This window comes from Hemitrygon akajei, chromosome 7, assembly GCF_048418815.1.
Source record: "Hemitrygon akajei chromosome 7, sHemAka1.3, whole genome shotgun sequence".
Lineage (NCBI taxonomy): Eukaryota > Metazoa > Chordata > Chondrichthyes > Myliobatiformes > Dasyatidae > Hemitrygon > Hemitrygon akajei.
Genome location: NC_133130.1, coordinates 29,147,851 through 29,165,181, shown reverse-complemented (window position 1 = coordinate 29,165,181; position 17,331 = coordinate 29,147,851). Strand labels below are relative to the sequence as shown.

At 40.4% G+C, this 17,331-nt stretch overlaps 1 protein-coding gene across 2 annotated transcripts in view; it reads right to left on the bottom strand.

Annotated features, from left to right (window-relative positions):
* Positions 1–17,331, bottom strand: part of ryr2a (ryanodine receptor 2a (cardiac)) — a 727,422-nt gene that overhangs the window by 138,672 nt on the left and 571,419 nt on the right. For both annotated transcript variants that reach the window (XM_073050574.1, XM_073050575.1), the window contains exons 66-70: positions 14,921–15,241; positions 12,146–12,386; positions 8,154–8,241; positions 7,960–8,052; positions 4,401–4,571 (exon numbers count right to left, since the gene is read on the bottom strand). In XM_073050574.1, coding sequence (XP_072906675.1) covers positions 4,401–4,571; positions 7,960–8,052; positions 8,154–8,241; positions 12,146–12,386; positions 14,921–15,241 — 914 coding nt within the window. The remainder of the gene's footprint in view (positions 1–4,400; positions 4,572–7,959; positions 8,053–8,153; positions 8,242–12,145; positions 12,387–14,920; positions 15,242–17,331) is intronic.

The following is a 17,331-nucleotide window of genomic DNA, read 5'->3' as shown; positions in this document are numbered from 1 at the left end:
CCCTGTGCCATCAGACTTCTGAATAGGCATTGAGCCTACATGCACTACCTCAGTACCTGTTTTACATTACTTCTCTCTATTATCATGTATTGCATTGTACCGCTGCGGCAAAGTTAACAAATTTCACAACATATTCTGGTGATATTAAACTTGATTCTGATTCAGATTTTGATTATAGAAACCTGAGCCGAGAAACTACTCATAGAGCACTGTTGCTTAAGATCCTTCAGGAATGACGACATTTTATTGTGGGAATTCTGATGAACCAGGAATGAGCTAAAGTTAAAGATGCATCATTAACTATGCTGCTTGAGCAGCTGTTTATAGACACACTTTTAAAACAGTAGGGCATATCCAACAGCTGACTGCAGGGCAATTTCTATTGAAAGGGGACAGTCACAAAGACTGTGCTGGAGATAAGAAAGGAGTAATGCTCATCACACTTTAACATCGCCAGGGATCCAGGAGACTCACATTTAACAAGATCACTGAGTGCCCACAGGAGATGTGAGGAGATCAAGACAACAAAGTGTGACTCAAAGAATGTGCCCAAGGTTCACTGGCAGGAGCTCCCCCAAAATTAGAGCTGCTTATTATATTTAAGAATAAAAGAATCAACATACGTATTGAAGTAGAAAGTGACCATAATGATTGCAGAAGCAATGTTACAAGCTCAGAACACTGTGGCCAATTTAATCTATTTCCCTGCTCTCCCAGCCAATGGTTTCCATCCATTAAAGATAATATGTGAGTTACTGTCTGCAGCCTATAGATAAACCCAAGACCGTCACACTGAAGCATAAACCCTAGATATCAGATGAATTGCACAAAAGTAACCTGTAACTGGAAACAGCAGATGAATTGCAGACAGTTAATTATCGTTACATACCCTGAGCAGAATAAGAATCTGGCTACTAAGTTCATGTCACTGCTGAACAAAGGGGATGTTTTAGTAGTCATGGCAAGAAACAGGAGACCAGATAGAGGATGGATCACAGCCATCTTATGCCATAACAATATCAGAAATATGTTACTAGTCCATTACTTAATGAAATTCAGCATCACCACAAAACATTGGAGGGCACTTAGGACTAATTGCATTTATATTCCGGATACACAGAGATGTTGTGTCCCATATCATCCTGATTTCTCTGACTACAGATGCTTCTGCACTAAGAAACTGTTATCCTGCATCCATCAACTTTACTGAGTTATTTTTCAAATGCAGGAGGCACAAATGGTAAACCATCAAGGCGAACTCATACTGAAAACAGAGAAAGCCGAGGGTACATCCTTGTGACAGAGTACCTGCCTCAGTCCCAGAAGACATTCAAGAAGAGTTAGGCCTTTCAGCCCTTAGAGTCGAATCTGTCATGGCTGGTTTTTATTTTTTTTATTTTATTGAGATACAGTGCAGAATAGGCCTTGCGGCCCTTCAAGCTACACCACCTAGCAATCCCCATATTTGATCCTAATCTCAGGACAGTTTACAATGACCAATTAATCTACTATGGGAAGAGCAACCTGAGCAAACCCATAAGCAAACCCACGCAGTCGTGAGGAGAACGTATGAATTCCTTATAGGCAGCAGCAGGAATTGAACCCAGGTCACTGGGACTGCAAAGCATTGCGCTAACCACTATGCTACCGTGCCACCCTACGGCAGTGTAATAGAGAGGGATTTCTTATCTCCCTCAACCCTATTCACCTGCCTTGTCCCCGTAACCGTTGACACACTTACTAAGCAAGAACCTGTTAAAATCAACTTTAAATATATATAAGACCGTAAGACATAGGAACAGAATTAGGCCATTCAGCCCATCATGTTCAACTGAAAATGGAAAAACAATAACACTATTAACATTTGAACATGAAACAAAAGCAGAAATGCTGGAAGAACTCAAACAGTGTCTTCAGCTTTGGAGAGCATCTGCACTCAGTCCACAGGTGTGATCCTGAGATTTCTGTTGCACACCATTTCAATTCTCAATCCCATTCCAACTTGCCTGCCTGTCCCCTCCTTCATTGTCATACTGAGGCCCAAAGTAAAATAGTACAACAGCATTTATCTTCAATGCTGGCAGTTTGAAATCTTCACAGAAAGAACACTGAAGCCTGAAATTTCAGGTAAACTGCTCTCTCATCATTCCCCATTATTGTGCTCAACTCCCTGTCTCACCCAATTTGTTTAAGATGTCTCACTAATAGTCGGCACTCCTGTTCTGTAACCATTTGATCTATCTCAGCCTATCTCCATATAGTCTTCAGTCTTACACACCCACTCTTTCCCTCAGCCCTGCTTTGGAGGTAATAAATTCCCCACACAGCCTCCCAGTTCTGTGGAAGTGTCACCAACCTTAAATGGTGTCAGCCATCAGTAAAATCTTCATCACCAATATACCTGGTGCTTCTAATCTTGACTACACCATCATACTCTCAGCCAACCACTTCTCTGTAAACATAGTGTCATCCAAAACTACTCTCATTGTCGCTTGGACCAGGCCCATAGACCATCACTATACTTGCTGAACTGGATTTATTTAAGTGAAGCACAGGTTATAAAGTTAGTATTTTTATTTTCAAATTCTTCAAAAGACTTCACCCTCTTCTTCTGTGTAACCCCCAAGGTATCAGCATTCCTTCAATCCTAGTTTAATTCTTTGGAGCGTAGAAGGTTGAGGGGGGACTTGATAGAAGTATTTAAAATTATGAGGGGGATAGAGTTGACGTGGATAGGCTTTTTCCATTGAGAGTAGGGGAGATTTAAACAAGAGGACATGAGTTGAGAGTTAGGTGTGATGCACCATCAATAACTCTCAGAGACGGGAGGTAAATGATAGGCTTTTATTAGCTGCAAGAGACCACGATTAGCAGCAAGAGGCTACCACACAACATCCTGGAGACTGAGGGAGGAGCAGTGCCTCCAATCGCCTTTATACAGGGGTCTGTGGGCGGAGCTACAGGAGCAGTCAGCAGAGGGGCGTGTCCAGACAGGTATATGTAGTTCACCACAAGGGGACAAAAGTTTAGGGGTAACACGAGGGGGAACTTCTTTACTCAGAGAGTAGTAGCTCTGTGGAACGAGCTTCCAGTATAAGTGGTAGAGGCAGGTTCGATATTGTCATTTTTTTAAAAATTGGATAGGTATATGGACAGGAAAGGAATGGAGGGTTATGGGCTGAGTGCAGGTCGGTGGGACTAGGTGAGAGTAAGCGTTCGGCACGGACTAGAAGGGCCGAGATGGCCTGTTTCTGTGCTGTAATTGTTATATGGTTATAGCTGCTTAGCTGTCCTCTTTGATTGCAGAATTAAAACACAAAACTGCTAGGCCCCAGAACAAGGCCTATTTGGCCAAACGAGATTAAGCAATCCCATCATTCCCTCCTCCTTCTCCACAGCCCTGCACATTATTCATTCTCCAGTGTATACCCAAATCCCTGTGAGGCACCAACTGATTCAATTTCCAGCACCTCAGCGGGCAGTAAATTCCTGATCTTAACTATTCTGAGTCAAAAACATTTTATTTGCAATCTGGTTGCACATACAAGGCTCTAAAGCAGTGGTTCCCAACCTTTTTTTGGCCATGCCCCACCTAATCACCTCTAAAATCCTGATGCCCCCTGTGGTGATATATAATCCAAAAAGTGAACTCCTATTCACCTGGAGGAAGCCTAAAAGACCATTAACTTGGTTTAAACAAGCTTCCAAAGAACATGGCATTCATGAAAGAGAAAAATAAAAGAACCAAAGGACTGTTAAAGTTCTGAGGAAGAAATTACTAAGAAATTGTAAAAAAAAAAGAACATTTAAGTGATATTAAAATAATAATAATAATAAATAAATAAAACAATGCCGATTCGTTTCTACAGCATACAAAGACAGATACACCGTTTAAAAGAGATGACGCAATGTACACACCTTCACACCACCAAGAACCGAAAGCTACTGCAAAAAGCAGCATTGGCACGACCTCGTACGAGTTTCTTACGCGTTTGGACTTGTTCATTCATTCCTACATCAGTCAATTCATTAATTTAATTATGAAAGCCATTTGATGGTTGTAATGATGGTGATACACTATATATACAGTACATACGCAATTACACATGTACATACACACAAGTATTTTTATGTATGCATACTGTATATACACATATGTATTAACTCGCACACACACTCATACTCACACAGACTTACTAGAAAAAATTCACTGTTAATAACTCATTCTCGAATTGCCCCCCTTAAAAATCAAATTACCCCCCTGTGGGGCGTACGCCCCACGTTGGGAACCACTGCTCTAAAGTAACACCATGGGCATTTTCTTGCCAATATACTAAAATGGTTGAAGGCAAGACAATTAGACATTACTGGGAAAAAAATCCAATTTGTAGTGTGCCTACCATGCTAAACCTATTTTTGGCCAATGAGATTAGTTCCTGGTCACCAGGCACGCAAATGTTTAACCCAATAGGCAGTAGCCTCTTCAGTGCTGCAACTATGAGGGATGTTTGCAGAGAATAGCGGTCTCCTTTCCTCTTTGATTTCTTCCTCTCTTGATCAGACACACTTCCCTGTGAAAATAGAAATATAGTTGACTTCCTTAACAGATTAAAAAAAAATTGTGTTGCTGTCACACGTTTTAAGGGCAAGACATCTGAACATTCTGTCACCAATCCTAGAGGAGAGGCATTCAACAGCCAGAGCAGGAAGTACAGGCACTGTAGTGATTCAACCCTGACAGGAACTCAGAATAGGTTGATCCATGGCGCAATCTGTAAGTACAGACCAGAATCGAAGATTTATAGTGTGATGCATGCCCTTCATTCCAACAACACCATCCTCCCTGCTAGCAACAGACTCAAAATATCGGACAAACTTAGCAGGTCGGGCCGCATCTAGGAAGGGAAATAAACAACCAACATTTTGGGCCAAGACATTCATCAGAACTCAAGAAGCTCTTGGCCCAAAATATCAGTTGTCCATTTCCCTCAATAGATGCTGCCTGACTTGCTAAGTTCCTCCAGAATTTTGAATATGCTACTCCAGTTTTTCAGTACCTGCAGTCTCTATTGTATATCCTCCCTGCTGGTCCCTATTGCCCACAACCTTCCAGCCCTTCCTCTCTATATACTTATCCAAATGCCTCTTAAATTTTGTAATTGTACCTGCCTCGACCACTTTCTCTCTCATTCCAGGTATTCACTGCCTTCTGTTTAAAGTTATAGTTCAGGTCTCTGTTAAATTTTTCTATGTCCTCTGTTCTAAATCGCTCCCATCTTATCTTGTACATGTTTTGGATTCCCCAATCCTGGGCAAAAGACTATGACTATCCACATTATCCATACTTTTCGTGGTTTCATTAACCTATGTGATGTCACCTCTTGTTCTCCTGCAGATCAAGGAATAAAGATCTAGCATGGCTAACCTCTCCCTATCACTCAGGCTGTTTAGCCCAGCAGCATCCTCATAAGTCTTTTCTGCACCATTTTCAACATGACAATATTCTTCTTCTGAAAGGATGGCCAAAGCTAGACAAAATTCTCTACATGCAGCCTCACTAATGACATGTATAACTGCAACATAATGTCTCTAGTCCTAAACTCACTGCCCTGAATGCTGAAGGCCAGCAAGCTAAATGTCTTCTTCACCATCCTGTCTACTTAAGGAGCTGCTTTCATCAAATTGTGCATGTGTACTCCCAAGTCCTTTTGTTCCATCACACTTCTCAATATCCTGCTATTCGTTGTATAGACGCTTCACAGGTTTGACTGTCCAAAAATGCATTGAAATGTATTTGAAATCCATTTGCCATTCCTCAGCCCATATCCTTAACTGATCAAGATCTCTTTGCAAATCATTGTAAACACCCCCACTATCAACAAGACTTACTGATTTAGTATTATCGGCAGTCTTGCTAATTGTGTATTATATATTCATATCCAAATTACTTACATAAGTAATGAATGACAGAGGTCCCATTACTGACCCCTAAGGCACCCACTAGCCACTGTCCTCCAGTTAGAGAATTTGCTTTCAATTCACCCTTTGCTACCTATCATTAAACCAATTCTAAATTCACCTCTGCAGCTCCCCCCATGCGACCGACTCTTCCAGATCAGCTACCACATGATAGTTTGTCAAAGGTCTTACAAAGTCCATATAGACAACACCTACTGCCCAATATCCATCCATCCTACTTGGTGTCAACTTCATCAATGAACTGGGGAAAGGCCAGGACCCATTACTCATGACAAATAGTTTACCAAGTCAATTTAATCAGTAACAGAGTTTATTTAAAAAACTGAGGAAACACATCCTCCAGCACTTTTGCCCAATAAAAGTAGAATAACTGCTCCAGATAAATGTAGTGAGAGGATAAGTAAATCATGCATAAATCCACTGGTCGGGTGTCACTAGGTTTAATTAACAAGAGAATTATTCAATTATGTTCATTTATTATGGCAACAGACTTGATATTACATGCAGCCTTGAAAAGTCTTCCAATTCAGAGCAAACCAATATAAAATTATTGGTATAATCACTAATGTACCATTGCAATGGAGAAGTCAGGCTTGAGTACTCTGAACTTAATTTGCATATAAATCTGGAAATAATAGTTTTGCCCTCTATTTGGTTACATCTTTTTTTGAGACCAACCTTCATAGGACAACAGGAGAGTAAGTAATTCAGCTTGACACACAAAATGCTGGAGAAACTCAGCAAGTCAGGCAGCATCTACAGCAGGGGTTCCAAACCTTTTTTATTTTGTCAACCAATACCATTAAGCAAAGGGTCTGTGGACCCCAGGTTGGGAACCTCTGATGAAACGAATAAGCAGTCAATGTTTTGGGCTGAGACCCTTCTTCAGGATTGGAAAGGAAGGGGGAAGTCACCAGAGTAAAAAGATTGAGGGAGGGGAAGGAGGACCAGCTAGAAGGCGATAGCAGAAGCCAAGTGGGTAGGAAAGGTAGAGGTCTGGAGAAAAAGGAATATGATAGGAGAGGAGGAAGAAGGAGAATAGGGAGGAGGGGCACCAGGGGCAGGTAGTAGACAGGTTAGGAGAAGAGGTAAGAGGCCAGAGTGGGAATAGAAGGAGAGGGAAGGGGGAGGAAAAAGAATTACCAGAAGAGCAATACTTATGCCATCAGTTTGAGGACTACCCAGATGGAATACGAGGTGTTGCACCTCCACCCTGAGAGTGACCTCATCATTGCAAAAGAGGAGGCAATGGTCCAACATAGGTACATGGAGCTTAGTAAAATAGAGGGCTATGCAGGAGAGAAATTCTAGGCAGCTTCTAGAGTAGGTTACATGGTGGGCTCAACATTGTGGGCCGAAGGGCCTGTAATGTGCTGTAGATTTTCTATGTTCTATGTTCTAACATGTCAGAACAGGAACTGGGAGAAAGTTAAAATGTTTGGCTCCTGGAAAATTCCACTTTTGGCGGAAGGAACGGAAACGATCAATATAGCAGTTCCCCAATTTACATCCGGTCTCACCAATGTAGAGCAGCCTGGATACAGTAGATAACCCCCAACAGATTCCAGTCCAGGAAGGGCTGTTTGGGGCACTGAATGGAGGAAGGGAGGAGGTAAGATAAATGTAGCATATCTGTCACTTGCAGGAATATGTGCCAGGAGGGCAATTAGTGGGAAGAGATAGGGTGGGAAGAGGTATAGGCAACTGGTAGATTTATAAAAGAAATAATTCATCTATTTGATTGTTTTACATGGTATCATGGAGCAAGAATGTTACATGCAATTATAAATGAGGGTCTTATTTCATGGGATATTTCAGATGTATAAATGGTCTTAAGCTCAGCTATCCAATGAACTGGAGTAATGTCTAATAAAATATACATATACCGGTAACTTTAAATTCATTGCAATGCTACCTAAAATAAAAGTAGATGTTTTTATAATATATAAAGTACAGAAAAATACATAACAAATTTGAAACCTTGGACATCTTGGATTTTGTGTCAGTGATGAGGAAAGACATGTTGTTGATTTCATTCTGAATCACAAAGTTCTGCTCTTCCCTTTTGAAATTCTACAAAAAAACACACGTTGGAAGAGAATAAGATTGATAAAATATGAACGTCTTTATTGAGAATATTTTAAATGCTAGTGTTATGATGAATATTTGCTCACGTGAGATTTTGCCCAGTAAATGAAAACTTCAGCCACCATACGGAAAAGCTCTTCTGCATCAGAATTTGGTTCTTTCAGCCATTTTGCACTGAAATGGAACAAGAAGAGAGTTCATGGGTAAATCTGAGAAGCTGTGTATCACTTTAACTCTTCCGTGTTGGAATCAAAAATTGGGCTAAGTCATCCTGTGGGAAGGAAGAATGCTGCTCCAGGAAGCCCATCAGTTGATAGATGGAAAATTAAGTTTTATGAGATGCAACTTGGCTGCCACTTGTAAAAGACAGTCCAAGTATAAAGGTGTTAAGGAATTACTGAAATTAATAAGGAATACCAGGTTCATCTGCAAGCAGTGTGACCAGGAGAAGCTGGGTAGTTTTCCATCATCTCCAAATCAGAAATCAAGAGTGCAACTGGTACACTGACATAGTGGTTATATTACCAGACTCAATTCCAAGAGGTCAACTGTTGATCTTTAAAGTAAGTTCAAATCCCACCATATTATTTAAATTCAAATTAAATAAATGAAAATGACTGGCATCAGTAATGGTAACCCTAAGACCACTGAATTAACATAAAGGCTTATCGGGATCACTAACTCCCATCCTGCATTTTCTCAGGTGCAGGAAGTATGTCATCCTTTCCTAGTTTGACCTGGCCTTTATATGACTCCATTCTCAAACCCCCATTCTGACTCTTAGCTAACCCAAGTTAACTATGGTCCTAATACATGGTTTTGACATAAAACGTTGGTTCTCTCTCTACATCCACTGATGTGCCCTTCCAGCAGTTTGTACTTTTGCTCCAGATTACACAAGCTGCACTCTCTTTGTTCTCTATGATAATTACACTGGACAACAAAGATTTTGCTTCCTGAATACCTTTAGATGTATCTCATGAATTTTGGGCTACTGATCATGAAAAACACCATGAAATTTCCCTTAAGCTTTCCGCTTAAGCGGCATGGCAGCTGCATGGCAGGACAGCTTTTAGTAATAATTATTGGGTTCAGGACTGTAAGGATGGAAAATGCTGTCACCAGGTACAAAAATTACTATGAAGGATTTTGATATTTGAGATAGATGCTTCCCAGAATAACTAATGCCAACATTAAGGAAAACATTTTTGTTGGTCCACAAATCAAATAGGTCATCAATGACAGGCAATTTGAAGAATTTCTAGTAGGACCAGAGAAAATCACATGGAAGGCATTCAAGGAAGTTGTTGAAATTTTTCTTGGCATCTACAGAGCACCAAATTACATGCAGCTGGTTGAAAGCATGCTTCAAGCATATAAAACCATGAAATGCAACTTGTCACTAGATTCCTTTTCTACATTCCCATATAGACTTCCTCCCTGAAAATCTTAGTGCTGTTAGTGACGAGCATGGAGAAAGGTTTCACCAGGACATTGCGGTCATGGAGAAAAGATACCAGACCAACTGGAATCCATCAATGCTGACAAATTATTGTTGGACACTTAAGTGAGAAGCCTCAGACACTGAGTACAAATGAAAATCATTAGCAACATATTTTTAACTGAGTTGAACTACTGCAAAGCATCAGCACCATTATGCAATTAAACACATTATATTCAACAAAAGTTAATTTGTTGTTTCTCCAAATTCCTATGTGATACAAGTATTCTGAAATTATATTATCTTCAAACAGTCTATCATAAACAAAAAAAAGTTCTGAAGAAGCAACACTTTTTCTGCTAATGTGCATAAAAATTACAGGTACTTATGCTGTGTTTCCAAAAGTTTGAACACCACACAGCAATCAAGCCCAAGCAGAATGCTATATTTATTTGACAAATAAAACTCTTCTCAGATTCCCATCAGGTGCTGGTGTCAATTATAACTGACATTTCAATGATAAGTTCTATCTTCATCAGGGATGATGCCTGGGCACGTCTAATCTGATGGTATTTATACCCCTATAGTCCGTCCCTCCTGATATGTTAGTCCTCATCCAATCAGGTTTCTACTCTCCCACCTTGTTTACAATTGAATTCCAGTTCTTATTTATAGTGACAGCTTCATCTTTGTTAAAATTCTTTTCTTCTAGTTTTATTTCAATGGCTTCCTTCACCAGGCGGTTCCAAAAGCCATTGGCGTAGCACAGTGGAAATATATGGAAGACAGGCAGTAAGCAACTGGTTCCTCCTCATTGTTAGGTTTCATGGTTGGCCCTTTTGAGGGCCCGATTGATTTCCTTCATCTTGTAGCCATTCTATAGGAACATCGTGCATAATTGTCTTATTTCTTCGGGGAGACTCCCCAAGTCCAAAATGGTTTTTGCACGTTAAAATTCCCTATATTTCCTATATTCACTGTCTTCCCTATATTCCATGGTGTCTGGAAAGATCAGCAGGATCCTGAAGAAATACCAGATTTATACCATCCACAAGCCCATATGGGAGCTCAAATCACAGCTTATGTGGGTCAAGGATGACCTGGGACTCAGGTCGGCTGGCATTTACAGGATTCTCTGTGAAAGCTGAGCAGTGTATATTGGCCTGACGGAAACCCGCATCAAGGGGAAAAGGATGTGTACCCTTTTGGGTTACCTGGAGAAATTGGTGGCAGCAGAACATTGCATTCACAATGGCCACTGGATTGAGTTTGACAGCACAAAAATACTATGCCCTGCCAATGGCTTTTGGGACCATTTTTGGGCTTTTACCAATCGGGTAAAGAAAGCCATTGAAATAAAGTTGAAGGAAAAGAATTTTAACAAAGATGATGGTCTCACTCTAAATAAAAACTGGAATTCAATTGTAAACTAGGTGGAAGGGCAGAAACCTGATGGATGCAGACTAACCAATCAGGAGGGACAGACTACGGGGGTATAAATAACACTGGACTAGACATGCCCAGGCATCATATCTGATAAAAATGGCAGAGTTTGTCATTGAAATGGCAGTTACAGTCGACTCTTGAACCCGGCTGGAAGCCCGTGAAGAGTTTATTCATCACATATGCCAAGAAAACACTAGATCCTGTTTTTACATATCTATTTTATACAGCAAAAGAAAATCTGCAAATGCCGGAAATCCGAGCAACACACACAAAATGCTGGAGGAACTCAGCAGGCCAGGCAGGATACTAATATATACAGCTCTTTTTTTCATATTCCTTTTCATTAGAGAGACAATCTCATTGAAAAAGGCAATATTTATAGGATTACTTACAGTGCTGAGTCTGGAACTTGGGGGTAATCTCTGGATAAGGGATTGTTCTTTTAGACAAGGAAAGGTTTGTACCTAGAAGATTATAAACCTTTGAAATTCCTTCACTCAAGTCTCTGTTTGGTTACCAAGTATATTCAAGCATGAGATTGATAGATTCTTGGAGATTTAAAAGAATCAGAAGATACAGGAAAGAGGGTTTATGGATTTTACCATTGACACTGAATTGTTTGGCAGGCTCAAGAGGTCATTCATCCTGATCCTGCTTTAGTTTTTCAGTTTACTTCACATGGTAAAACATCCCAAGGAGCTTTAGAGGACCACTGCCAAACAAAACCTGATATCGAGCCTCAAAGAAGGATGGGAACAGCATCTGTGATGTTATCACGACAGAGATCAAAAAAAGTAAACTGTCGAGGGAGATCAGGGCTTTATGGGTCAGCTAATTAGGGAGGAATATGCTGTGTTGGCTTGTATTGCCAAAAGGTTTCAAGGGCAAAAGTAAGGAGCCTTACTGCAACTGTGCAGTTCTTTAGTGAAAGTAGACTTGGATTTCTGCATACTTGTATCAGGAATGGGTTATTTGTTTTTTGATCAATCTAATAAACCTTTTTAGATTGACTCTGGGTTGCGAGAGATGATCTATGAGAGAAGATTGAGTAGAAGTAACAGATACTCCCTAGAGCTTAGTAGTGACTTCACCAAAAGATTGTGTTTCCAAAGGGATTTGGCAGATTTGTGACTCTCAACAATGGTTATATTTTTAAATCAGTGCAGCCCAATATTTATAAAACTATCTTACCGGTTATAATCCACAAATCTGATCAGCAGTGGGTAGAAAGCATAAAGATCTCGAGCCAGCACAGTAAACTCATCCAGAATTAGCAACTCAGCTTCAGACATATCTCCTCTGCCCTCAGCCTTTAGGTGTTCCTCTTCCAAAACCACTGTGGCCACCTTCTTCTTCAGCTTTTCCATCAAGGGAAGGAAGTGAGTTTTCAGGAGCTGCGGTTTCACTTTGCTGATAATCGGCAGTGAGAATACTGTTGGAAGCAAAGCAGTGAGTTCGAGAAATCGGTTGGAAGCACATTCAATTGGAACTTCTGAGGGGGAATTAGATTAATACACAAGGCAAATTGTAAGATTGTGGGGAAAGAGAAGGAAATTGTGGCTGATGAAGCAGCTCAGGCTGAATGGGATTCAGGTCTGCCTTCAGTGCTGCATAGCACCAAGACCACCAATGCAGCAAAAAAAAATACACACAACTGAAAACATACACTCCTTTTCAATATCCTTACTTATAGTTATTACAGTCATAAACTCTTAGAGTTGTACAGCATAGATACTGGACATTCATCCCACTGACCATCATTATATTCCCACTTAGCCACTGTGCCTTTCTCATTCAAGTACCTGCCTCTTAAACATCAATACTTCGTCTGCCTCCATCAAGTCTTCTGGCAGCCACGTCTGCATACCTCAGATTAAATCTATGTTCTCTAGCTTTAGACACCCCTTCTTCTTTTCGATAGAAAAGCAAAGATATTTGTATAAAAGCAGGAAGGAAGTATACAGTAAATGGCAGGACCCTTAGGAGCACAGATTTACAGAAGGATCTCGCAGAGCAAGGCTATAGTTCCCTGAAAGTGATAACACAAGTAGAAATAAGGCATATACAGTAGCATGTTTGCCTTCACCACTGAGAGAAATCAGGACAAAAATCAGTAAGTTATATTGCAGCTGAATAAAACTTTATCTAGATGACATTTAGTAATAGAACTGTATAAAACTTCGGCCTGGATTGGTCTATATTAGCGATAAGGAGAGGATGGAAAATCGTAGATTATCTTCTATTGTAGATTAATCGTATATTAGAGGTTGAGGGTGAACTGATAGGAGTACTGTATACAAAATGATGAGAGGCATAGACAGGGTAGTTAATTATGCCCCTCTTCCCTCGGGTGGAAATGTCAAATACAAGAGGCCGTAGATTGAAGGCGAAAGGGTGAAAGTTTAAAAGAGTTTGGCAAGACTATTTTTTTTTACATTGGGAGTGGTAGGTACCTGAAGTGGACTGCTGCAAGAGGGAAAATTGGCTCTTTACTGTCAAACGTACCAAAGTACAGTCAAAACCCCGTTTGCAATGCCACTGAAACAGATCAATTCATTACAGCTGTGCATTAGGGTACTACGAGGGGAAAAAAACAGAATGTAGAATAAAGTGTAAAAGTAGATAAAATCAAAACATTTAAGAGGCATCCAGACAGACACTTGAGCATACAGGCATTAAAAAAGTTTTATCGCTGTAACTCTGCACACCATTGCGTTTTTAGCACACGCACATTTTTCAGTCTGGCTTCAGTCAAAGGCACAATTCCCATTTTAATTGATGAGTCCTCCTGCAGCTAATGTCTTCTGAGCACACAATATGAATGGATGTCTGCAGAGCATTAAAGTATTTCTTTCAACACTGCAGTCCAAGTATCAATTTTAAGGCTGACTAGTAGAGGAGAAATGTCATGTATTATTAGGAATGAAGATGACTCAAACAAGCGCATTAGTTACTATGTCAGATAAGTAAAGATTCCCCAACTGGAAAATAAATTTGTCTCTAATAGCATAAGGGGCAAGTTCAATTTAATGGTGTTACAGAATATAGTCTATTTTCTGAATCTACCTTCAGCTTTATAGAGGTGAAAAATATGGAAATTATTCTCTGCACTTTCCATCCAATTATTAAGCAGCTGAAAATGTTGTTGGTGATATTCAGCTTTTTTTCCATGCCCCATACTGTATCTGTCCAATACACTAGCACAGTGGTTAAATTGCTGGATTAGTATCCAGCATTCTGCACTCAGATTGACATGAGTTTGAGTCTCACCATAACCCAGCTGGGCAATTTCAAATCGTATAATGAAATAAATCTGGAATCACTTTCTCTATCTTTGCGCAGCAACAGTAACCATGAAACTACTGGATTATTATTAAAACCCACATGGTTCACTGATGTCCTTCATGGATGGAAATGACCAAAAGACATAGGAGTAGAACTAGACCATTCAGTCCATCGAGTCTGCTCTACCGTTCGATCATTGATGATTTACTTGTCTTCTTAATTCCATTTTTCTTGCCTACTCCCCATAATCTTTGGCAATATTACTAATCAAGAACATATCAATCTCAGATTCAAATATATTCAATGACTTTACCATCACAATCATCCATGGAAATGAATTCTACCACCATTTGTCTAAAGAAATTCCTCCCATCTCTATTCTAAAGGGACATTCTTCTATACAGAAGTTGCCTCTATACAGAGTTCTATACAGAGTTGCCTCTGGTCCTAGACTCTCCCACTATTGGAAACACCCTCTCCATGCCCACTCTATCTAGGCCTTTCTACTGCCCTTACCCAGGCTGGAATATATGTGAACCAAACTAACTAATGCTATTGATTCTTAAGTTGCCTGTTTAGTTTAAGGACAATTGAAAATGGATAAGAAATGTAGATTTTGCCAGAAAATCAATAAAAATGTGTTAAGCCTTCATAAAGAGCACCAATCAGAAACACTGGTACCTGCTAGTCGTTTCATCCATGCTCCTTCGTCGATGCCCAAGTTGTTCGATATAATCTTCAGAATGTTGCCCAAGAGGGTATTCATGTGCTCAGAGGTGAGGGCAGTGCAACACAGCTCTGCTTTCTCGGGGTTGTTCTCTGGTCCATGTTCCCACCAGTGGGACATGTAGCTGCACAGCATGGGCAAAATGACTTCCATCACGTGGGGCATCTGTGTGTAACGTAGACCAGATTCCGCCAGCTCCATTATCTCCTCCAACAGGCATTCCAGGGAAGGAATATTGGGATACATATCTTCTACTTTGGCTGGCAAATTCAGTGCTGAAGCATACAAAAAACAATTTTAGTTTCTTGATAAGTGATAGCTAAACTTATGTGCTTGTCTTTAAACTAATTACTTAAAACTCTAACTTGCTGGCAAGCTTTTAACATATTCAGTGTTTTTATATTTTTAAATCTCCCATTTCCTTCTGAAGTATATTCCAACGATAATAACACATTTTTGATCATCTCTATTTACAGTTTCACGTTGATTCAGTCCACTCGCCACACAAGGAGGTATTAGAGAAGAGATTAATGTCAGAACAGATAACTATGCAACAGAGATAACTGTCAGGGACAAATAAAGCAAAATGTACAATTGACACCATGGCTTCAGAAGGAATAAAAAACCCACATAGTTTATCTCAGCTTAACAGGAGGAAAATATGCCACAATAACTTTAGCATCATCATTATCTGCCATGTCTTCAGGCGTAGGCGATCATAGTCTCATGACCATGATTGTTCTTGGCAAATTTTCCTGCAGAAGTGGTTTGACATTTTTTTCTTCTGGACAGTGTCCTTTCAAGACGAGTGACCCCAGCCGTTATCAATACTCTTCAGAGACTGCCTGCCTGGTGTCAGTGGTTAAATAACCAGGATTTATGATATGCACCAGCTGCTCATACAATCATCCACCACCTGCTCTCACAGCTTTACATGACCATGATTGGGGGGCTAAGCAGGTGCTACACTCTGCCTGGGGATGACCTGCAGGCAAGCAGGGGGAGGGAGCACATTACACCTCCTTTAACCCCACCACCCATGATACTGGCCTGTAATATTTATTCAATAATAGTATATTAGCTTGCAAAATAAGCTAAGCACACATATCCAAAATTATAAATAAAACACCATAGATGCTAGAGATCTGAAACAAAACCAGAAACAATCAACTAAGGTAGTAACTTTAAGAGAAGAAAAATAGTTAATACTTCAGATCATGGGAGCAGGGGATGAGACTGATGCAACTAGGGAATGTCTGTCATAGGATGAGTTGAAATGACTTAATGTGGACATTGAGCAACTAGGCCTGGGTAATGAGCTGTTAACAGTTAGGCACAGGGATTTGCCTCAGTGAGCTAGACCTCGGTGTGCAGGACTGGAAGAAAAAGAAACAAAAAATAGAAAATGCTGGAAAATTACGCAGGTCAGGCAAAATCCATGGAAAGAAAAATAATTAATGCTTCAGACATGAGACCCTTCATCAGATCTGGGAGAGTGAGAGAAATAAGTCAGTCTGGATAGCAGCAATGCCGGGTGAAACCCAAGGGGATTTCTTTGAAAGAGTGAACTCATGTAGCAGTGAGGAGGTACGTGTGTTGGTTAATTTGATCCTGTTAGTCCTGTCATATTGGGATGGTGGGAAGGGAAGAGGTGACAGAACTAATTCTGCAAATGTGGCAGTTGTGTGTAAAGAGTATATGGCAGGAAAGGATAGGTAGGGATGTAATGGCAATTCATAAGGATGGTAAGATAAGTAGGTTCTTAATGGTGCCAGGGCATCAAAGGGTATGGGGTGAAGGCAGGGGAATGGGAATGACTGGAGGAATTGGATCAGTCATGATTCAATGGTGGTGCAGACTCGACAGGCCGAATGGCCTACTTCTGCTCCTATATCTTATGGTACATTCGGTAGGTGGTAGGGGAGGACCAGCAAAACTCTGTTCTTGTTCTGTCCTAAGGCGGAGGGGGTGTGAGAGGAAGAATAGATGAGAACAGAGATGCAGGAAATTGATGAGATGTGATCTTTGGCTCTGTCCACTGCGGGAGAAGGGAAACTATGTTGAATGGAATTGGTAATTAAAAAAATATTCTGAACAGCAGTGTTCCAGGAATATCCTGGAAAGTAGAAGGTGATTGGATGGAAGACAGCAGGATAGAAATACGCATGTGATTGTTAGAGATGGAGCTGCTGCCTCTTCTAATCCCCCTCAAATAGAAGAACCAGACACAAAGGCTACCCTTGATGCCACTGCTCACATTTATCAGAGATTGCATCAGTAGAGTTACTGGGTTTACTGATATCTTTCCATTCCCATGAAATAACAAAGCAGAATACCAAGGTATTGCATCTTGCAACTCATTTAA